Consider the following 24,674-nt stretch of genomic DNA (forward strand, 5'->3'; position numbering starts at 1 on the left):
AAGTCTTGATTTCCAATCTCACAACCGCTACCAAACATTTCCTCTTACGCAAAACAGGCAATTTCCTCCAAGTCTGTGTGGAGCTCTCTGCAGAGAAGACACAGTTTCTTTCTCAATCTTTTCAAAGTCTGGATATTAATGATAATGTAAATGTTTCTTAATCTGTGAAACACACACAAAAGCTGATGTTATGATATTTCCTCTCTAACATGACACTCAAATGATAACTTTATTATCATATTATCAGGACTTTATTCCAGTTAATTTATCACAACTTTCACTAATTCTCAGACTTTTTTCCTTCCAGCATAGTTTGGCAGAGTGTCAGTATAAATTAAACATCTTCCACTAGAAACGTTGTTTGGTGCATCTGCTCACTGAAACCTTCTCTCTCTGGACAGATATAATGACAGGCTCTGCTGGATCCCAGCTCTCCTTTCTTTAAAGCATATATTAAGGGGAAAAGGGAGAATTAAGAGCTTTCCTTCTGAAGCTCTCATATGGCCTTAATACTATCAAGGGCCCCAGAATACCAGGTATTCTCCTTGTTAATGACAAGAGCAGAGGAGCAGCTGATGAACTCAGCATGATCAGATAAAAAACCAAGGCCGAAGCCTGATCTGATGACTTCTGCAGACACCGTGTCGTACACCACACAGACAGGAGGAACATGTGTAGATTGCTAAGAGCCTCAAAGTAATAACACCGAATTCAGGTGGTTCTTAATTTCTTCTGTGCAGGCTGTGTAGCATTAATATGTAAAACGGTACTCGTACCTTTCTAATGAGGTATTTTAGTTAATATTTTAGCAGAGGATTTTCGATCCTGGGACCTCAGTTTATGTCGAGTGAACTAATCTGCATTAAATGTGTTGAATTAAGACTAAATCTTGATGCTTCAGCGCTTTTATGTCTTTAAATTAACTTTTCAGATCCGCTTTGAATCCAATACCATGGTTGTCAACTCTAATTACGACACAGATGATCTGATTCACTGCATAAACCAACACAAAGCTTAATCTGGTCTAATGTTTGCAAACTGGCTGCAGGAGCTGCAGAGGCAGAGCTGTTTCAAATTAGCACGACGGGAGTTCGTCTGTTTCAAATGATGAAAGGACAAATTGAATGCAGGACGAAATAACCAAATATAACGATCAAGCTTCCTGTTGCTGCATCAACACGTTTTTCAGAATGTGAAAAAAAAACGCTTTAAAAGCACATTGCAAAAGTTCCACACGCAGGCTGGCATACACACAAGTGGGGCGGGCAAATGGACAGAGAATGCAATTCATTGTTGAACTATAAAGTTCATAGCTTGTATTGCAGTAGGTGCCCTCGTGTGTGCATGTGTTACCTCTGTAGAGAGAGGTCGAGATTGCCTGTGCAGGCCTTGATCTTGTTCTGGGCCTCGAGGTGATTCATGCGGTCCGTGGCGATGCCGTTGATGGAGAGAATGATGTCTCCGATGCTCATCTTGGCTCGGATCGCCTTGCCGCCATCGGTCAGCTGCAATATAAAGATGCAAACAAGAAACACGCTTAGCATAAGAGTTACACCAACTCTGGCTCTTATTGAAAAGAGAGATTCATTCTGTCAGAAGTGAAGTGTTCATTAACAACCGTGTTTGTGTGTACATTTTAAACTTTAGGGTTTTACATCACACATTCTCGGAAAGAAGAATAAAGATAACATTCTGTGTAAGTACTTTAGTGTTGATTTGTTGCTTGGAATCACAGAGCAACGTGCCCTCCTTCCTGTTTCCCTTCTTATGAAACTTTAGTCAGATAAGAGAAGCTTTTTATTCTCCTGACAACACGGGACAGGATTCTACATGCATTTAAAAAAAAAAACAGATCTGCCCATAAAAAAATCCAAAGCATTCCCACTGGGATGACTCACACGACCAAATAACCACTGACCACAAATCCAAACCACACGGTTTCCCCATGTTTAAATTATAGCCACAAGTGTGTGATGTGTGTTTCAATTACAAATATATTATGGATGCTGGTAAGTAAATATAAAAAAAATGATAAACGTTGTGCTTTGCAAATACAGGGGTTTGGATATTTTACAAAGCAACAAAAAGTGTGTAAAAGCTTGTAAAAGTTGAAATCATTCTCAGGGACAGGTTGGTTTAATACTTGATAACATTGGCTCAGGGTTAACAGCTTAAAGCTCTTCAACCGTCTGTCGATCAGTGAGCAGTATAACGCAGGGAGAAGGTGAGTCAGCTCTTCTGTTTGCTTTCATGCTGAAACATGACTTTAACAAACAAGAATCAAGGTAATAAAACCATGACGACGGGATGACTCTCTACCCGGAGGCGCGGGGATCGACCGGTGGTTGCACAAGGCTCTGCTCACCTTATCACTCACTCGCTGCCCACTTGTGTCTGCATGCACTCTGAGTTCTCTGGAGGCAAAGTGGCTCCATCGACTTTGGAACATAAAATTGGGACTCGGAGTAAATGTCAAATAACACCTTCCCCGCTGCTGTCAAATTTCTGCCTGCCAAAAAAAACAACTCATCACTTTCCAATCATCTTTGTTATTTATATAAACCCACCCTGATTAGACAGATAAAGGCAGAACAAGATATTCCCATTACCCACTCACAAAGAATGTGCTCAGGTTCGATAACCGCAAAAAGAACCTTTTCCCGGTTTTAAGCTGAGACATAAACAATGTCCCATTGTGTCGACCCTCATACTGACAAACTGGGGAAAGGAGTGGGCGGGAGGACAGGGGAAAGAATGAGGAAGTGACAAAGCGGTGGCGGCAGGGACCCACACATTTCTCCGGAGCCGTGCTTCTTTCCCTGCCTCCTTATCGAGGGGATCGGAAGAATGTAGAGTGTGTGGCTGCGACGGATGTATGCATGGCAGCATGGAGGAGCCCTGTGGTGCAGCGGCGTGCTCGGTGTGACTCACAAAGAGCAGGGGGCACACGTAAAGCTTCGGCTGACTCACTCGCTCTCTGGACGTCAGACACAGACTCGCACCTGTCAGCGTTTACTGCGTCTGACCTGACTCAGTCACTGTCAGTAAAACAACTCGTTAGGGTTCAGTGTGGAGGCCAATAAAGAGCGTGTGAGCACAGATCACTGGAATCCACTGTCCCCCCCCGTCTTACTCTCCAGAGCCCGACCCATGTGCAGACGATAATACAGATATTTGGAAGTTAGACATTTTTTATACTAAAGAGTTTGCCCATATATATGTTGAATAAAATAATGTCGATGGTGTTGTTAACCCCTTAAGACAATTACATTTAATCAAGGCCTGATATTTACTTCCAACCGGGAGGTTATGTTTTTGAAGTGATTGAAAACACAATTGTAATCAAATTTAAAGAACATGAAATAAGAAAAAAAGAGATTGAAGTTTTCATCCATACATTATCTACAAAAGAAAAATATATCGGCACACGTTGGCAAACATAAATGCAGATACTGATTTGTATATGAAAGACTCCAGAGGTCAACAGCAGGGGGAAGTAGGGGGGGGGGGGGGGGTTGTTGAATGAACATGTCCCTGGGACATGCCTCTCCATCCCTCGATGTCTCCCTCTCTGGATGGCTGTGTGTGTGTGTGCGTGTGTACGTGTGTTTGTGTGTGCGTGTGTGTGTGTGTGTGTGTGTGTGTGTGTGTAAGAGAGAAAGAGAGAGAGTGGAAAGGACAAGCTTTCTCCTTGTAGGGATGTGAGAGAGAGGACTGTGGCATAGCTCTATGGCAATTCCTCAAACATGTCCTATTTCTAGAGGTGAAGAGAGAAGCGGACTCTTGTAACATTCCCAGAAAGATGTGTTTTAATGTTTGACGCTCTCGTCTGCAGCGGACAGAGATCACTTTATAAACCCCGATGTCCTTCACTCACACGCTGCCTCACTCACAAGGAGAAGAAAACAAATAGATGTCACAGTAGGAATCCCTGGAATCCACCATCTATAAATATAAATCAAGGTCTGACGCACTCATGACAGGGAGCAGATAACTAATGAACAGGAACCTTGGCTGTGCTACTCCAGCTCCAGCAAGACAGCAGGATGTTTTCGCAATGTGCTTTTAACGAATACTCTCGACCGCTTTGTATTATGTAATGTGTGCACTCGATCAAAGAACAAGTTCCTATTTCAAACCTTTCTAGGTTAATTCTAAAAAAGGAAGACAGAGTTTTACAACTTAGTCTAAAGAGTGAAAAAAAGGTGCCGGGAGTCTTTGTGTTTCTTTGGCAGATGAGAAAGACGTTTTCAAATGTCTTTCCAACTGCGTTTACATGAATGGGATTCCAGCCTCACAATGGTGCGGCTGCTACGCTGCTGTGGTCCTCTCCACACGGCTGATTTTACTGCTGTGCAGTTACTGGTGGGTCCACGCTGCTCATGTAAGTGTCTCTAAGATTTACCTTGAAGGCAACATATTGCATAAGACTTAGTGTCCTACACTGGAGGGTATGATTATTCCTCACTGAAAAGCTCCTTGATTTATCTCTGCAGCAAATGTTTTTATGGAAGAACTCCATCTTGGTCCGACTGTAAAAAGATGAGCACATATATCTGTTGAAAACCTGGGAGAGGAGAAAATGATCTTTATTGAGTCAACTCGATATGTGATAGTTCTGAAATTCAATACTTCATTTTAGATTTAAATGTTTATCTTTTTTCCACGTGCTCTGTATATTTAATACAGGGGGTGCCTTGTAATTCCTGTACAGGAATAAGAAATAGTATATGTACACTGTATGTATATGTATCTTTAAAAAGAGGGTGTAGAGACTATAAAACCATACAGTTCAACAGAAGCTTTGAAAAAGAGCAGTCCTTTTCTTCCCTGTGTGTTTAATCAATCGTTTATTTAGATACAATCAAATAAAGTCATGAAAGCAAATTTGATCTGGTTCATTCTCAAAACTGTTGAAAATGTTTTACTTTGATTTGTTATTGACGGGAAAAGGAGTCAGAGGTTGTGTTTAAAGAGAAGTTGATATGGTGCAAATAAAGTCTCTGCTCTGTGGAGGAAAGCTTCTGCCAAATCTCCAAATACCATTCAAACCACTGATTTGCACCACAGTGACAACGCCAAACATTTAAAAATTTCACACAACACTCAGTATGGGCAAAACATTTACAGTACATGCTTTAAAAACCAGATACACTTGGGGAAAGGTGATGTGTTTAGGATCACACATACCTTATTATTAGGATACAAATCACGTTCCCTTCTGGTAGGTTTGTAATTTCCTGTCTTTAATGTCGAAATTATGGTGTAAGGAAAAAGGGCTGTGGTCATTTTTACGTTTCAGAAGTCATGTTACAGGAAGCGTCTTGTGGTGGGAGCTGCAGGCCTGTGAGACGCATGTCATGTCTGTGTAGGGAAGACGTAAGACGGAGGACCTTATATGGAAAAAGGCTCGGCACTAACGCTATGTCCTCCAGGCTGCAGCGGATTGACTCACTCCGGCTGTCTAATTAAAATAAGTAGCCCTCCACTAAGCGCTGTGCGGCTACACACCTGCTACACTTGGCTCAAACTGTTTCAACAGCGGGAAGAGTGCATGTTAATGGGGAAGACAGCAGTCAGGGAGGGGGGGGGGGTGCAAAATGGCAAAGTCCCCCTTTTCCTCCGAGCCAAACATCCCAATTAAGCACTCGAGCAGCGGTACGGTGCTGGTTGTCATGGTTTGACCCCCGTCTCTGGCTACATCAATCAGGCGGCTGGAAAACACAAGATGCCGGGCGGACCCACACGGGTGCTCTCACTCGAATCGCCATGACAACACCAACAAAACAGCACAAAGCGGCACCAGGCCCTCGATGAATAGTGAATGTGTGTCAGTCAGGTCAGAAACAAGCCCGGCCGACAAGCGCTGCTCAAGCACATCGTGGCAGAGCAACGTTTTTTACCCTTAAAATAGCAACTTCAACTTCAGTCTGATTTGGAAAAGAGAGAGAGAATGGTTCATTTCCACTTCTCACACTGAACACATGTTCGTGCACGATCTTCTGAGAGAAGTGTGGAGCAGCCAGAATCAAACCAAACTTTAAATCACTTAAAAGTCATTAAAAACCAATGTATCTCCAATATTCACCACTGGAAATGTTTAATATTAAGAGTTCTATGAAGAGTTTGGTGTATTTGTTGCAGCAGCAGCTCTTCTGGTTAATAAGTCTAGGACATTGGTAATATCCAGTGTACAGTTAAGTTTCAGTTCAGTGAGTGGGACTACACATGTGAGAGCTCAATGCATTGATGGACTTGGGTTTTTCACGCTGGACACTGAGCCAAACACAGTTAGAGACCGTGTGGGGCTGCAGAGGGCGCTGTGGCTGAGTACAATTCACGTAGTGTTGCTATAAACGGGTATTTGGACATGATGGAGCCTAATTCATGCACCAGATTGAGTTTGTAACTCAATTCCAACTCATTCCAACTCTTTTGGCTTTCTACCAACATAAGTGCCAAAGATAATTGTTAGGTTTCACCTAATTTCTGGATGGCAATGGGTTCCGGCTGCATATGGGTATGGAAATACTTAATCACAGGTTAAATCTTAAGAATATACGGTTTCTGCGCTTTCCAGCAGCTAAGACGTTAAAAAAACCTGGGTTCATTCAAAGGTACAACAACATAATTCAAGAAGGCACTTGAACACTAATGGATACTTGGAATGGGAAATGAGTTTCACTTTCAGCGACTGTGGTAAACGTATAAATTGCCTTGCAACTTGAGAGCCGTGCAAAGCGCTTGACAGGGCTTTATATCAGGGGATGTCTGTTATCAAGAGCGAGTCACTATCACTGTTATCACTGTCCCACTGCAGTAATTGTGGGTTGTGTTCAAGCTACAAACCACAAAGTCTTCAGGGCTTTTTTTGCACATCTCTGAATTTATACCACATGGGCTCATTCTCTTCTAAGCAGCAAACCATCTCAAGCAGACACAAAGAGGATTCCATCAAAAAATAATAGAGTGAGCGATCTAAATCAAAATCAAGTTATTCTTTATAACTCTGCCATATTGCATTGGAGAGATTGAAAGCAGATGCCCCGACGCAGCTCGAGACAGACACCAGAGAGCTCAGCCGGGGATCAAACACATACTGCAGATGACATTTTTCTACTAAAACACACGTGTAACCTGAACACGTCTTTAGCAGCCTGCGTAAAATCACAGTTTATTAGATTATTGTCCGTGAAGATGATAAAAAACCCCAAAGATTAAAAACGGTCTCTATTAAATGTCGCTTTCCATGTTAAAATGTTCGGGAGATTTAATAGAAGAGACAGAAACAAACGCTTTGGCAGCTCCGCGGCGCAGACCACACGCTTTCGGCCTCACAGATTTCAGCCAGTCTTTCTCCACCTGAATAGATTTCTTCTGGATCTGAGCCGAACCAAACGTTAATGTTCAATGTCAGACAATGCAAGTTTCATAACTCTCACAAAGAGCTTTACAATATGCGTTATATGTTATCTATGTGATCCTTTAAATATTAAAACCTAAAAAGGGCATATTCTGACATTTGAAGTATGAAATTTCTAATTCTATATCCATAGGCCATTAAATATGACTGATGGTTATGTTTGTGACCGATTTAAATTGATTATCTTGAAGTAGCTTCATCATATGAAAACATAAACATAGTTGCATTTAAAGGACACATCTGGAGGGACAGGGATCTAATGCAAACAAAGAGCTAAAATTAGCTTGTGCAAATGTTCCCTCCAAGTATCGCATGCCACTAAAACAGCAAACAAAAGGATACGAAGGGTAAGTAGGGGAAGTGAGGGGTCGATGGAAAAAGAAGGGAACAATTTCACTGTGCTGCCCTCGTCCCGACCCACGGGAACCAGACAGTGATCAGCACAGGCATGCATAATGGGGTGAAGCTTTTCTACAGATTGTATAACCATATAAGTAATCATAAGTAGTGCTATAATAGCGCGTCCACTCAAATCAATAGAATTTGCCAGTGGAAGTCTTTCCATGTGGAGGCCTGTCAAGAAATTCCTGAATAAAGGAGCTCGGATAACCACAGACAACAAGGATGGAAAGAGTCTGGAGGAACAGGCGTCCACGCAGAAAATGTACAGAACTAAGTCCTTCCTCCAGTACACGTCTATACAACACTGGGTGGTCTCGCTTCTGACGGTTAGTTGCTTTGTTAAAAAGTTGAGTCAACAACACAGAATTAACATAACAAAACACAACTTGTATATACATTCGTACAACATGCTAGTTTTCTGATGAAAGGGTTCATGATAACCTTTCGAACACAAAACCATTTCAGAACTCACAGTAACGCTCACCAATTCAACGTCACTGCACTAAAATATTCACAGAGGGAATTTCACCATATGTTCATAATGGACTCGTCAGCAAGTGCCTGAAGCCTGCATTCTCTCGAATGACCAGCAGGGGGCGACTCCACTTGTTGCTATAAAAAGTCTTTGTATAGAAGTCAATTAGAAATGTATAAATTTAAACATTTACCTGAGTAGTTCAAGGTCTTAATCGTTAGTTTCAAGTCTTCTTCAATACAGCATGATGTTCATTTTATAAACTATTGTCCCATTCATAGTAAAATTTACGTTAAAGCTTGGTATATATTTGGGTCATGGATACCGTGTGATTGACAGTTAGTATCGTCCAATGGGTGCAGGTCACAGGTATCGATGTGCGTACATCATTCTCCCCCAAATAAAGTACTTTTGTTATGATGTCTTTTGTGCATTTTGGGAATTTTTGCTTAGTATTGCTATGACACCCAACTGAATATTACACAATGAATATTTATGGCACAGGATATACACTGTCCTCCAACTCACATCTTTATTTAGTGCTTTTTACAACGGCCAGATACTCCTTAAAAGGAACCAGGAAAACAGGCTGCGGTCGTCTCGTCCTGAGGAACCGGCCTTAAATTATGTACATAATCTGAGGATCAGTTACATATGGGACCCATATGTCGAGTCATTACATCATTATTCCAGTTATCGTATCCATCTAAGCAAAACAATACGAGATCTAATGTGATACCAACAGATGGTTATTCTTTTCAGAAAAGTCTATTTAACATTGTCGGTGTCTAATGAACCTGAAAATAGGCCTGTGGTCGGCTCCATTTTCTACTAATTCATCTAATGGTTGAGCTGAAGTAATGGTTAAACTGTTGGCAGATGTTTCCATACATATACGTACCTTCGGCTGACTAACTCTTCCCTCGGTAAATACAGCTGGTTGATACAGATATACATGTTAATAAATGTATGTATAACCATTTAGCTATACTACTACCGCCTGCATCATGTTGGCCTGAGGTGACAATAGGATTCTAGTATTAATAGACAAATGGAAAAATGATCCCTGGAACATTAACAGGAAATCTAAGCCGTTCACTTTGAAAATCGAATAAAGGGCGAGTGGCTCTGCAGCTCCTGACCGCTGATGAGTCAGTACAGGGCGTCTGGTGGACACAGGCGGTATTCAACACTTTTATGGTCCAGAGCTAAACCGCAACCATGACCCACAAAAGATGACTCGTCAGATCCACCACTTCAAATGCACTCCAGATTTTAATAGATGCATAGTTCCCTGTCGGGTCACCTGTCTCTGTTTTAAATAATCTTGATACTATAAAAACATGACACGGCGAATACCAGATATAATAATACTAATACCATTTTTGATATAATACCAAAAATCTATGTGAAAGTAGAACATGTGTCCTCTTGACCCTTAAGAATTGAAGTGAAACTGCATTAAACTGATTCATTTTCAACTTCACCTCTGGAAAGATTTAGATTTTTTTCTATATTTATACATTTTGTACTCCAATATCTAATCAGGTGACGAGTGTGGAGCTCGGGGGTCACGTATTGTTTTTGAGATATGATGACAGGATGTGTGCCGACAGCTACGTGCACGTTAACGACACGTGCCAGGTACCATTATTATCACAGTGGCAAGGCATAAAAATAGTCTGAGCAGCTATGCTGGCCTTTGCGTACCCCTTGGAGTAATTATGTCCTGACACAAAGTCACTTCACTTCTCGGCACATAACTTTCAAAATGTTGTAACCGATCCCGCCAGCAAATAAACACTGCAACTGACCTTGGACCCGACACTGAGATCGGAATTACATAACAGGAAGCAGTTAGAGGTGAATATCACGCCTCAGTCTGCAGCAGACAGTTGTTTCCACAGCACTGGCCACACTGGTAGAAGACAGGCTGACTACTTCTAATCCTGTTTGACAAGAGGCATGTTAGTATAATTGAGACACTTCAGACAGCCCCGGGTTCGAATCCACCCAAGACCAACATTAAACTCCGCTGCACTTCTTTAGATGAAGGCAACAATATGAAGATAAACGCTGGAATTATAACTGTGTTCATGCAGAGGACGGACCTGTCAGATAAACAGGCCTGATTGTCAAACAGCGCACGGCTCTTCCAGCAGAACCTCCCCCCGGGCTCAGGCCTCGACATAACCTCGTCAGCCCACTCGGAATTTATGTGGCACACGGATAGTTATTCCAGAACCTCTGTGGCTTTCTAGAGTTTCATTCTAATGGGCTGTTTAAGGACAGGTCCTGATGCCTCCACTGCAGAACCCAGCGCACATTGTCTCCCCTGGGTTTCACATCAGAACTAATGCCAGGGAGCAAGGCCAGGGCACTTCACACTATCCCGCCTCCGAATGACAGCAGGCGTTAACAGCCACCGGCTTAATCCTCCAAATATATCCGGAAAGGCCGTCGGAGGAAATTCAAGGGAGGGTGGGTTCTTTTTCTTTTTTTTCTCCTTAAATTGACGGATGTTGGGGTCAAGGCTCAGTTATGTAACATTATTATGACAATAGTCCCAGTCTTGACGGGGGATAGGTCAAGACCGGGGGGGGGGGGGGGGACTGCGGAATAACAGGGGCCACGAACTGTTGGAGGGAGTGTCTAGATCCAGCAATAAGTGTCACACAGGAGATGAATGGGACATGAACTTTATCACTGACTAGGCAAATGGCATAGTGAGCGTGAGTAGCATTCCTCAGAGGTGTCATGAAGTAAAGGCTACGCAAGTGGTGTTTATATGTGTGTGTGCGAGTGTGTTTGTGTGTCACTGACCCGTGAGATGGTGAGGGGCAGACAGAAGTCCTTCCCCCCTTGCAGTCTGAAGCCCCAGGGGGCGGGGCCAGCCAGGGAGACGCTGTAGCTGCTGCTCATGATTCACCTGGAGACAGAACAACACACTTTTATGCTCCCTGTGCACAAATCTATATTAAAAGAGATATGATTTAACAAGAAGTATATTCTCCATAGAGATGGAACAAATATTCAGATATTACAGAGAATACAAACAGGAGATAATAACAGGAATAAAGAAAATGTGTATTCATGCATTAGGTTGTATACGTGTGTTTTGCAGCCCACACTGACATTTGGTAAAGATTACTGTTATCAATGTAGAACACTGTAATCTGCTCATTCTGCTAAAACCCAAACATCAGCATTCCACTGATGAATAGGAATTAAAGGTTGCGTATGCTGCTGCTGGTTTTTCCATCCTTTCCCTAGCGATAATAATTATCTTACGTCTGACACACTAAAGAATGTTTCCACTTTCCTGTCACAATATGTCATCACATATGTTTTGCAGATATGATGTACAGTCAACGTCTCATGGTTTTACAAGACTTTTATCACACAGAAACAGTTTCAATTCAAGTGCAGCTTTCTAATATGAGTTCTCTATTTAAGATGCCAGCTCGGCAGCTTTGGAGCATGTCTGGGTAAAGGAGCGAGCCTGTAACATATCGTTTACAGTGAATCCTCTCGAGAGCAGGACAGACCTGGAAAGGAGTGAGAACTGGAGGGTTTAACGAGGAGCGGGAAGTCAAAGAACCACCATGAAAGAGCTTCAAATCTTCACTATGAAGCAGGGTTCAACTCTTTTCATATAGGACCGTCAAAAAACCCTTTAGAGTGTGAAATGGCGTTCTTCTTCTTCCTCCAGCGCATTGGAAGAGATGTTTGCAAAAAAGAACGAGGGAACAGTCGGAAATATGTGACACATAAACACAGATAATCGTTTGTTTAGCTACGAAGAGACTCAGATCAGACATTCTATCATCTCAGTGTCCTCTCACTGAACCGGCTGCTGAATTACAATCGAACAAAACTAAACCAATCTGAGATCATCAATATTTCTATAATATGAATATAAGAATATGGAGCTACTGAATGCATGACTATGGTTAATAATAACAGATTTACACATATGTAAATGAAACAAACTATAATCACACTACCGTTTGAACAAATAGGGATTTAACAAAAATACCAGTGGTGAGGTAATCATCAATCACACTCATTCCTGGGGTTTAGATATTGATAAACATTGAAATCTTGATATTAAATTACCAGCATGCAGTAAGATCTTGCTTGTTAAATTCTATGTGACAGATTGAGCACTGATCTTTCCTAAGACAACTGTCGTGCTGCTCGGCCTGAACACTGACAAATTAATGAGGAAGGCAACACCCTGGATGTCTGGAGACTTGCTGGAGCTCAGCTTCACTTCTGCCGGCTCAGAGTTTCATTGTTGCCACAAATGGCAATCGCAGCCTACATTACGTACATAACCTCATGGGTGGATCATATCCTGATTACAGTAACGTGCATGCAAATTAAATAGACAGTTCCAGAAAATGAGACACTGAAAAGAGGATTTGAGGCCATAAAATAGTTCATGCACAGTTGATTTTCACTGGTTGAAGCCCTGCCTGTCATGCATTCCTTTTCCCCTGAAAAGCTGAAGCTGCAAGCTATTTATTGGAAGCGAGACCCGAGTTAAGTGCAGTCACATGTGGAGATTTAGAGCATTATCTAATTCATTAGGTTGATGACTGGGGATATTGGTTATCCCATATTTGCAGAATACACTTTACTGTCCAATAAGAAAGAGAGGAAGAGAGACAGTGGTGTCTGCTGCTGCTGCTGTGCACAGTTTCAGCAAAACCCCCAGATCACGTGGAAATACACGATGTCCCCTTTGAGCTGCCCGATGCAAAGAGTAGGATGTTGACATGAAAACAAGACATCAAAAGACTCGCCCATGAGCATTACACGTCATGTACCGTACACTGCAATTACAAGGAAGAGGGGGAAGTACAGAGGTAAAGCTGCATGAGTCTGACTTTGAACAGATGGAAGCATTGATAATAGTTATCTGAATTTACCTCGTAAAAGCAACCGAGACCCAGAGGGAGGCCAAGACTTCATGTTGGAAGAGGTGGTGAAGGAAACGGGAGGTGAATAGATAAATAGCTTCTATCCCTTTGTAATGAAATTATAGGTTTAAAGGTAATGTTTAATTTAAACGTTTTTGGCTTTGGAGAACTTTGCGAAATACATATTCTAATTGTAACTGGCAGCCTGCCCAGGGTGAACCCCGCCAGTGATGGATGTGTATGTAACTTCTTAAAACAAAGAAACAACACATTTCAAACCCTGCCTTGAAAATAACCATTAAAAGACATATATCCATGTGTGCTGGGCAGTGCAGACTAAACATACTTTCCCAGTGAGTATTTCATGTGTAATAACACCTTGTAATCCCAGAGGCATGTCATTTCGACATTGCAAGTCATGCCTCCGTCACGAATCCCCTCAGGGCCACAGCACCACCTGCTGCAGCCCGTCCCCTGGTCAATTGTACGAGACACAAATCAAATCGGAGGCTCATGCCTGCACGCTGTCTCATCGCCGGCACGCCTGGAGGGGAACAGGCCTCTTTAAAGCCGAGCGGACATAAAAGTGTGCGGGGGGGGTGGAGGAGAAGATATAAAAATCGCATGTGAAAGTGACAGGGAGGAGCCGAACACCTGGAACGCAGCAGGGCATGAAGAGCTCTAGTATTTATGCTATGCACTTTCAAAATTAAGCGGATATTCTCAAACACACATATAGAAAGCAATTGAAGGTGACTTGGAGAGGAGCTGGGGAAATGAAAAGGCCTAAACAATAAGATTTTCCATCCATTGCCCATCTAATGATAGCACTTATCCTGTGAGGGTCGTGGAGGGGCCAATCCCAGCTGACGTTGGGCGAGAGGTGGGAAACACTATGGACTGTTGTTCCACACATTGTCACCATGAAATTCAACCCATGCATCCACTGGCATTGTCTGAGTAACATCACTGTATAAAAAACTGCTTTAGAAGTCTCAAGAACACATGAATACGTACTTATATTTATTAATAATAAAGCTTTTGGAGATTTACTACAGCAGAATGCAGCTGAACTCTAACGTCACGGAAGCTGCTGATGCCACAACCACAACTTTCACACTGTTCCAGGCAACAATGGCAATTTTCTCAAGTGACACAAAACACAATGGACATCAACACTGTAGACTTTATTCAACACCCTTTGATCCAAAAGTCCCAGCTAGAGGACACGCTGCCATTGTTAAACCACCAAACACCTCGAGGAATGCACAGCGTTGAATCGCTGTGTCACAAGTGCGTCAGATTCCCTCCGTATTGGATTTCCCAGCCGACGTCTCAGTAAAAAGGTGCGTGACATGTTTTGGGAGAAGGCAAATAGCTGGAATTTTGGCTCACGCTGACTCAAAGTTATGCTGGACCCGCATATCAACCCGCATTTCTCTTCCTAATATGGAGAAAACAAACATACGGCTCGTCTCATCTCGTGTCACTGCCTGTTTTCCAGTCCCTTATGATATCATGCATAGACATGAGCGGACACACCTTCTCAGTGTTCCCAAACAAAAGCAAACAGTCGGGCCGTGCACGAAAAATTTTATCAGCAGCACCCTGATTAACCCCTTTAAGCTATTTAGAGCTTAATTCTGGTCATTTGTCACTCGGGGCCTTATCTTTCCAGTTCCTGTCATAACGGCGCTTTATTCTGTCAAATGTTTCAACACTTTCACAACAGAAGCCAGATTAAACCACAATCCTTTCAGCACAGGACACGGGAGAACTGCTGACCGAGTTATCTACTGGCTCAGACATGCACACGTTCCTGTAGTGGATGTTATTTTAACTCGCTTAGTACGTGCAATATCTAAATAGTCTGATGCTGAATTTAAATGCAACTGGTTTACAGTGAATGTGACCTGCCAGGTGGAAGTAAGCAGGAATTAATGTGACGTTGGGGTTATAAGTTTACACAATTAATCTTTAATAATAATAATCATTGAAAAAAAGCTTTCATAATTGGTAATCACACACGGGTCAATGGGGTTTATCATGACTCCATGTTCGTCATGCTTATGTCTCAATGCTTCAGGACACAATGTGGCTGGTGACATCATCATCAACAGGACATGTTGACTCACAGAGGTTGATTCTCACAGTGTGAGGTCATTAACTGCACCAATGAAACCTACCTCTAACTGTCTATCAAAATAAGATGACGACAGATATGCCAACTCAAAATCAGGTGGACTTGTTCCAGCCTGACTTTATGGGACAAGTCTGTCCACATGCTGGTGACATGTTTGCTTTAAAGCAAGTTTCCTTGTCAAAAATTTAAAAAACTATACCTTTAGTAGAATATGAGGACATTCCTACTCTCACATGGCTTACCTTTAATAATATGAATGAAATACAACGATAACTTATTCTCATAATAATAACAGTTGAGGTCATGGGGCAGATCAATATTTACCCAGGCTGTCGTCATTCATTTTCCTGTTTGCAGAACCTGTCCCTCCCTGCACTGCTCATTTCTTCTCACGGAAACTGAGCAATGACTTGTCTTAACTCTGTGTTCCAGTGGGTGTGACATTAAACCACATGTCTGACTTTATTCTAACCCCACTCTCAGCCTGGTTGTTACTGGTTAAGAGTCAAGTTAAAGTGTGGACCACTGTGGTGGTGGTGCTATAATAAAGAGTTTATTAGAGGAAAGGTAAACGAGGAAGTTTTTATGATGAGTTCGAAGTAGAAAGTCTGTGACAGGGTCGTAAACATGAAGCAGTAAAGCGACCAGAGACGGTGAGTTTCGGTCGGTGTCCAGGTGTCGGGACTCACCTCGCTCGTGAAGCCGGGTCCGGTGCTCGGGCTCTGGGTGAGGAGCGAGACTTGGGTCCGTTGCTTGTCAGTTTCCAAGAGGAGTGGAGAGAGCGGAACTGAGGCTTCCGCATATAAGCCAGCCCCGCGAGGGTGTGTGTGTGTGTGTGTGTGTGTGTGTGTGTCTGTGTGTGTGGAAGAGAGAGAGACAGAAAGAGAGAGAGAGACACAGAAAGAGAGAGAGAGAGACACAGAAAGAGAGAGAGAGAGAGAGAGAGAGAGAGAGAGAGAGTTTGTGTGTGTGGGGGGGGGGGGGGTGCGTGATACAGAGGGTGTGTGTGTGTCAGAGAGAGAGAGAGAGAGACTGTATGTGTGTGCGTGTTTGATGAAGAGAGAGTGAGAGTGTGTGTGTGTGTGTGTGCGTGTGTGTGTGTGTGTGTGATGAAGAGAGAGAGCGTGGGAGAGTGTGTGCGCGTGTGTGTGCGCGTGTGGGAGGGTTCGCGCCTTTGACTGGAGGCGACACGGCAGCAGTTGCAGGTGCAGACTTGATAAACTTGTAACAGTTCAGGTGAGTTACGGTAAAAACTGTTTTTAAAAAGTACAAAGTGGAGCTGAGCACTCCCATAGGAGACTGATGGTAAAACTTGCTCATGACATCTAAAACCAGAAATGACCAGCCCAGTGAAACCTCCCACCTCCTCACCCACAGTGGCTGTGGTGTAATGTGCAGGTGGAGCTGACTTCTATTGGCTCATGGTTTGTAGGTTTATTCTTCTGTTCAGCTGTTTGCATTTACTAGAGGAAATAAATACAAAGTATTCTATCACATTATAACCAAAGTTGAGTATGTTACAGTCAGTCTGTCTGTCTGGTGAGTTGGTTGGTTGGTTGGCTGGTCAGTCTGTTGTTTGGTCGGTCAGTTGGCTGGTCATTCGCTTAGTCAGTCTGTTGTTAGGTTGGTCAGTTGGCTGGTCATTCGCTTAGGCAGTCTGTTGTTAGGTTGGTCAGTTGGCTGGTCATTCGCTTAGTCAGTCTGTTGTTTGGTCGGTCAGTTGGCTGGTCATTCGCTTAGTCAGTCTGTTGTTTGGTTGGTTGAATAACACTTAGAAACTAACATGAATGGATTTATACAACACTTAGAGGAAGGATGGAGCATGAGCCAATACATAACCCATTCCATTTGGCATAGATCCAGAAATTTGAATCAAATACTTTGTGATGTATAGGGCATTTCTCTCAATGAAAAATATCAGCATCTTTTGAATTTGATTGTTTTTTCATAGAAGCGGAAGCTTTTTTCAACCACTGTCTGGTATCAAGTGCTAGAAACCTGTAACTAGAACCATCTGGATAAGCTCCTAACTTTGTTAATTCCTCTCTCATTAGTATGTCTGGGTCACATAAAGTGATTTAAAACAAGAAATGGAGCGATTAGTCTGTGGTGGTGAACAGCCCTATATTAAGGACATATTTGCATGATGTTAGCAAAGAAATATTTGAACATGTGACAGGGCAGCAGCTTGCCCTGTTGCATCAATGGACCATTCTTTCCACTGCATGCATTCTAAACGCCATAGGCTGCCGGTCAGATGTGTTAAATGTACTAGACTTTTATCCACCAGCACAGCAATTAAATAACACTGAACAAATGTGGGTAGAATGTGAAATACAAGACACATCAATTACTCCAGTGCGGTTATTTCTGACATATTATATCCTAAAAGTGTTTAATTACACACAGTTTGACTCATTCACAATAGCTTTCTTATTTATTATAACGCATAGTTGTGTTTGACATTATCACTTTTTTATCAATCATTATTTCAGATAGTATTCATTTGACGGTTGCTGAGACATCGGCAGTGCCAGAGCAGCAGGTTTCAGGGTTTACGATGATTCCTAGTGGTATGGGGTTGGTACGCTCTCTAGTGGTCAGCAAAGAAAGTGCATGCTCAACACTCTGGAGGCCTCTATAGAATGAATGGCCTCGGGGAGTTATTGTTAATCCTTTCTTCCTCTGCACGTGGGCAGATCCACAGCTCAACATGTGTCACTCATCTCGTCTTGTGTACAGAGCATCTAGCCTGAGGCCGAGGTTTTCCTGCAGCAACTTAAGGCAATAAGAATAGAGAACAATATAAAAGTATGAGTTGCACAAACATAAAGACAAAAGTGCTGATAGTACGTGAAGTAACAGTATTTATCAAATTGACCTGTGCACTGCATATGTATTCGGTCAGAAAAGGCCATAAATGTATTAGTACATTTAAAATATGACTATAATCCAGTTTCAAACATTGTATTTTGATTTTAAGAAAGTGTTTTATCACAGCAAATGAATGTGTCCTGCTACTAATATCTTATTTAATAATGATATATAATTATTAGGGCCCGAGCACTGAGAGGCACTGACAGAAAGTGAGGCACTATTGAAATTATAAGGATTATTAGGGCCCGAGCACTGAGAGTGGGAGGCCCTATTGAAATTATAATGATTATTATTATTATTCAGGCAAATAAATTGGCTTTTTGAAGGTTTTAACATGCTCAAATTCTTACCAAAATTTGCAGAAAGATAGAAAGTGGTGAAAAATGTACATATTCTGGAGGAATTTTCAATGGGCGTCGCAAAATGGCTCAATAGCGCCCCCCGAACACATTCACGATCATATTGACCGATCTTCGCAAAAATCGATACACAGGTGTATCATGACCAGACAAACAAAAAAGTCTTCAGGTGCAATTGGAAAAAAAAGCAACAGGAAGCCTGCTATTTTGCATTTAGTGGCCATTTTGGCGATATTCCACAGTTTTACTTTATACATGAAATCATGAGGAGCAGCTTAACTGGTGTCAAACAAAAGCAGACATAACAAAAATCAACATGTAGTTTATTACATTTATAAAGTACAAAGTCTTTCCAAATAGTTACGAGAGTTAAACAAGCCTGAAAAGCTAACATTGATTTTAATTTTGTGAAAAACAATTCCATTAATCTGCTTCCTTTCCTTCCAATCAGGTGTTGACATCATCCGGCGGGCGCTGCGTATCCCCGCCATGACCATCGCTAAGAACGCCGGCGTGGAGGGTTCACTGGTGGTGGAGAAGATCCTCCAGTCATCAGATGAGATCGGCTACGACGCCATGTTTGGAGAGTACATCAACATGGTGGAGAAGGGCCTCATCGACCCCACCCCTACCATGTAAAGAATCTGCTGAACCAGGAGCAGAATCTGGAAGTTCTGACGGGTTTTTTTGACAGGCGGCTTTTTATACAGTTGGCGATTCTTTCCTCGACCTCTGGTTCCTTCTCACGAAAGGAAAGAAGCAGCATCTCTGGACAGCCCCACATCGTACACAGGTCCTTGAACATGACCTTGTGGAGTTTATCGATGATTTTTGGGGACATGTCAAAGTCAATATCCTGGACCTTGGCCCATGTTTTTTCAAAGAGGTTTTGAGAGACGTCTTTTGGTTCGACAGGGAGAAAGATCACTCTGGACTTTGAGTACACTCGAGTGACTAGCTGGTCGATGAGGAGACTGAGATAAATCTTTTTGCGGGACTCTTCTCGTTCCTTCGCGGCGTCGATCTCTGAGACCCGAGACACTCCGATTGATTCAATCTCCATTAAAGCGGAGGTCACCCTCTTGGTGTAGTCACCGGCCTCTTTTGAGAACCACCAGTTCATTAGTGGCAGGGAATTGGTCACTCTCTCCTTTATGTCCGCGTACATCTTTCTGTGGGACTTAGGAACAGACACTTTCGTCACATCAACTGGACTCGCCTCTGAAGAGTCATTTGTGATGTGCCTATAGAGGACATGGGAAAGGACGGGGGCGTTTTCAGGTGAAACCCTGTTCTTGGTCTCTGTCAGAAGCAGAGACCCCACACTGTCCATCAGAGACTTGACTGACTCACTGCTCTGGATTTGGGTCCCCTTACTGAACTTCTTTCGGACCTCTGTCCCCATCTTGAGCATCGATGCTGTGGCAAAAACCTTTGCAAAAAGCTTCCTGATCTTCTGCCCCACTCCTTTCCAAAACCCTTTGGGGCTTTTTGAGAATTTGGAGTCTCTACACGAAGCAGATGATTTGACGCTCTTCTCTTTACTCATTTTCTGATATATTTCATCTGCAGCAGATTTAAACTCCAGAGACGATTCCAATATCAGCCCACTCAGGTCCGATTCGTCCATTTCATCCACAAGGAGATCCATGATGTCTCCGAACTCCTTCATAAAGATTTCCTCGACAGCCTCACTTTCCCCACTGTCACTGCTGCGGACTGTTGATCGTGAGGATGATGCACTGTCAGAGTAATGACTGTGTGATGTGGAGTCAGAGTCTGAAGAGGTTGAGGTTGTTCTACCCTGAGAAAGCTTAATTAAAAGATCCAATGTCTTTTGACTACGCAGTCTTGGCTTGAACAAGCTCTCAATGTCCACAACAGAGTCCTTCAACACTCTGCAAAGACAACTGACCATTTTCTCAACTTTGTCGGGTGTGGTGTGGTGACACCGTGGTGGTCCATTGGACTGTTTGCTGGTGGAGTGGGAATGCAGGCTGGCGTTGATCCTCTCTGTCACCTCCTCTGCAACCAACTCTGTGAATTGATCCAAAGTCGCAGAGTTGGTTGAGCGGTCCAGTGCAGAACGGAGGGCGTCTCCAAGACTGGACTTGACCTTTTCTACAGTCACGGACATGCCTTCATTTCCAAGAGTTGCTAACAGTATGGAGGACACAGTCGATGTCAAGTTGATGACAAGTTCTGCCAACTGAAACCTGGTGGCATTGTTCGGTGCACCTAATTTTAACTGCCTCCAGTCCTCCGCAGTTAGGTGGTTGATGACATCGTCAAAGTGCGGGCGAATAGTTTTGACTGTTATTTTGGGTAGCTCTAATTCACGAGATTGACCCATCGTGAAGCTGAATCAGAAACTCTTAACTCAAATCTGTCTTTTTACTTATCTATTGATTGCAAGAAGTCTTGCAAGCTATTCTTAATAATTCCTGTTAGTAGTTCGGTTTTTAGTCAAGTGAAAACCAATGTCTTTGTATACCACACCTCATCAGAGACATGTAAAAGGTCAAAGGAGACTTTAAACGAGCATATGAAAGATCATAGCCACTATATAGTGACACAAATATAAGCCCCGCCCCCATGAATGACAAGGTAACAAGTCTGGCTTTTTGTTCAAGCCATGTTGTAATATACACCTTGACAACCTTGTTGGTTCAACTAATTATTTTGCTTTCGTCACATAGGGCAATAAGGGATACAGTAGTAGTAATGCACCCTGACATTGGATGCCACCTGACAATAAACTGAACAAAGAAGCATCAGCAACGGATTTTAGGCATCTAACAATAGAGAATAAAGATTAATTTAACGAACTTGAAGAGCTATTTTGTATGTGAGGTGTATGAGTGTTTACAGTAGCTGCTTTCAGACATGCACTAGAATCCAGACATTTTCCTGAAATCTCTCCAAGGGGTTGTGTTTGAGAAAGCAAATGAACTTGTCTGTTGCTCCAGACCTTTTCTGGAACTTTTACTCACAGACCCCAAGTACGTCCTTGTGAAAATACAGCTGGAAAAGATAGCGGGTGAGCATGTTGATGCCATCTGTTACATGTGACAGACGTAAAATTGTAAGAACATAAATATCCCAGGATAACAATGAGGAACCATACATGTGGAAAGCGCGAACGAAGTTGTAAACTTGGAAAGACAGACAAGATTCAAGAACATTTTGCAATAGGGGCCAACTTCAGTGTCTATGGGCTCATAAAAAAAACGAGTTATATACGTCATGTCCTGTCTCCTGCTGCTCTACCCAGAGCCACCTCTCACCTGAATGTTTTCAAAAAAAGTCTGATTTATGTTAGTGTTGTGATCACATCTGACCTGGATAATCTCCTGCTGTGTTTTTCATATATGAAAAGTAAACTCAAGAAACTGTCCAGACCCATTTTGGGGATATCATTAAAAAATATAATGTCTGACCTAACTGACCATATTCCTTGAAGGGTTTTATAACTGGACTATATCAACAAATTAAAACAAAAAATTCCCACCATAAGCATTTTGCTTTGCAGAATGATCCCCACAATAAATGGTTTGTATTTACATAGCGCTTTTTTAGTCTTGATGACAACTCAAAGTTCTTTACAGTACAGTTATACATTCCCTCATTCACAGACACATTCATGCAGTGCAATCTATGAGCAGCACTCTTCACTCTGAGGGGCAATCTGGGGCTCAGCATCTTGCCCAAGAACATATCAGCATGCAGATGGGGAAGACTGGGATCGAGCCGCCAACTTTTGGTTGGAGGACGACCGTTTTACTCCCTCAGCCACAGCCGTCCAAAGAGCACTGTATTCATTACTAGACAAACAGAAGCCTTTTTCTAATGACACCTACCTCATGCATGACAAATATCTTTATTATTATTATTCAGGCAAACGAATTGGCTTTTTGAAGGTTTTAACATGCTCAAATTCTTACCAAAATTTGCAGAAAGTTAGAAAGTGGGGGAAATTTACATATTCTGGAGGAATTTTCAATAAGCGTCGCAAAATGTCTAAATAGTGCCCCCATTGACCAATCGAAAATCGATACACAGGTGTATCATGACCAGACAAACAAAAAAGTCTTTGGGTGCAATTAGAAAAACGCATCAGAAAGCCTCCCATTTTGCATTTAGTGGCCATTTTGGCCATATTCCACATATTTACTTTGAGGTACTTGTACTTATTATTATTATTCAGGCAAATGAATTGGCTTATTGAGGGCTTTAACATGCTCAATTTATAAAAAAAATTAATTACATTTTTTATTGTATTTACCTCCTGCGCAGAAGTGGACCACGCAGGATTCATTTAATTTCTTTAATTTTCAAGTGTTTTCTCAGTTTTTTCGGTTTAGCATTTGTGCAATTTTTTCTAGTTTTCCTTAATTTAGCCAGTTTTTTTTTTGTAGGAACCTTATCCTTAATTTAAGGACTCTTTTGTTTTGCTACTGAACTTAGTATTGCTTCCGTAACTTGTATTATCAATTGAATAACATTTACTACTAAATTAAGCTGTGGTGATGTTCGGGGCTCAGGTCCTGTTACTTTGAAGCTGTATATGATCTTAAATGAATTTGGTTAGGTGGTGACCTGGTAGCTGAAAGGTTAGGATGCACATAATATGGTCATATATGAGCTCTGGTTAATATTAATATTATTATTATTATTATTATTATTATTATTACAGTCTAAAGCTGCTTTCAGACATGCACTGAAGTCTGGAAATCTGTCAGAACGCAAATGTGTGAGTCAGGTGCTTTGATTATTTTACTGAACTTCCAAAGCAAAATTTCTGAGTGAACCCATCTCAGAATACAGCAGGACCATTTCTGGAAAATTCAGAGCGAGCGACTGGGTGTGTTGATAAAAAACACGATGGACACAAGACTGGAAGAATACTATTATCTCAGGATAAGAAGAAGATGCAAACGACAATGTCAACTTGGAAGATTAAGACTCAAGAGCTTGTTGCTGGTGGCGATGCAGTTGTGAAAAAGAACATTGTGCTTTTTGAAGCATAATTCATTCGTCATGTTCTGCCTCCTGCATGTTCTCCCCAGGCGACGCCCTCTCACCTAAATGTTCTTGACATTTTCCTGTTGTTGTAAAAGCGTCTGAACCGGACAATCTCCTCCTGCACTCTTCATTTAAGAAATTCCAGACCAGATTTTGAAAACATATTCTTGAGTTCCTGTCTAAGAAAATGACATTACTGTCTATTTCAGCTCTCATGTGTATAGTGCATCCTTTTTTCCCACTGTGTTATTCTAAATAAACACGCATTGATCAGCTGCATGGTACATACGAAAAGGCCTGTCCCACTCTACAGATTACCATTAACTGTTCTGCAGCCAGATGCTATCAGATGTTCGTCCTGTGCCTCAGCGGTCAGCTGGGCTTTTCGTTCGGCTACATGTGTGTCATGTCAATATATGGTTGCAAACGGAAGGGAAGCCCAGGAGCTAAATCCCCCAGTGCTGCTCCATTGAACCACTGAAGTGTGTTAGCCCTTTACGTAAGGTATGTGCCTTTAGATCCTCTTTACATAACTGGATGAGCAAAGCGCTCAGGAAAGCCTGGAGTTAATGTTCATAGACAGCTCAAAAAGGTCCTTTCTGGGTGTTTGAATCCGAATGAAGAACACGTTTAAAGGTTCTCTAGATAAACGCCCTGAACACTTGAGGCAACTGCACCATGTGACGAGCAAATAGTAAAAAAGAGAAGAAAATGTACATTGTAATGCAGTGAACCGCTGCTCATGGAGTTCATCAGATGCACATTATTATGGGCGTTGATTATAATGGTGGCTCAGATGGACACATGCATTACTGGTTATTAATCTAATACAGGACATCTTCTGGATCCCATCCGTCCCTCATCCTCCCCTCTCTTCATCTCCTTTTTCTCTGCTGTTCCAATGGGTGCAAAATGCTGACAACCAATTAGGGATTTGGGTGATGAAAGTAGAATTATAAAAAAATAAATCCACCTCTATCTGCTTCTTGGTAGCATGGATTTGCAAATAGTCTCAGCCACATATTGTTTTCATTTTGCAGGT

General features: G+C 42.2%; 1 protein-coding gene across 2 annotated transcripts in view; it reads right to left on the reverse strand.

The window, feature by feature from the left end:
- The window catches only part of pdlim5b (PDZ and LIM domain 5b), a 35,855-nt gene extending 19,569 nt beyond the window's left edge, over nucleotides 1-16,286 (reverse strand). The window contains exons 1-3 of one of the 2 annotated variants that reach the window (XM_053410816.1): nucleotides 16,061-16,286; nucleotides 11,124-11,229; nucleotides 1,354-1,505 (exon numbers count right to left, since the gene is read on the reverse strand). In XM_053410816.1, coding sequence (XP_053266791.1) covers nucleotides 1,354-1,505; nucleotides 11,124-11,222 — 251 coding nt within the window. In that variant the 5' untranslated portion in view covers nucleotides 11,223-11,229; nucleotides 16,061-16,286. Of the gene's footprint in view, nucleotides 1-1,353; nucleotides 1,506-2,365; nucleotides 2,510-11,123; nucleotides 11,230-16,060 lie in introns of those variants that run through there. The other variant, XM_053410817.1, reaches the window with a different exon arrangement.
- Nucleotides 16,287-24,674: the final 8,388 nt, after the last annotated feature.

This window comes from Pleuronectes platessa, chromosome 19, assembly GCF_947347685.1.
Source record: "Pleuronectes platessa chromosome 19, fPlePla1.1, whole genome shotgun sequence".
Classification (NCBI taxonomy): Eukaryota; Metazoa; Chordata; class Actinopteri; order Pleuronectiformes; family Pleuronectidae; genus Pleuronectes; species Pleuronectes platessa.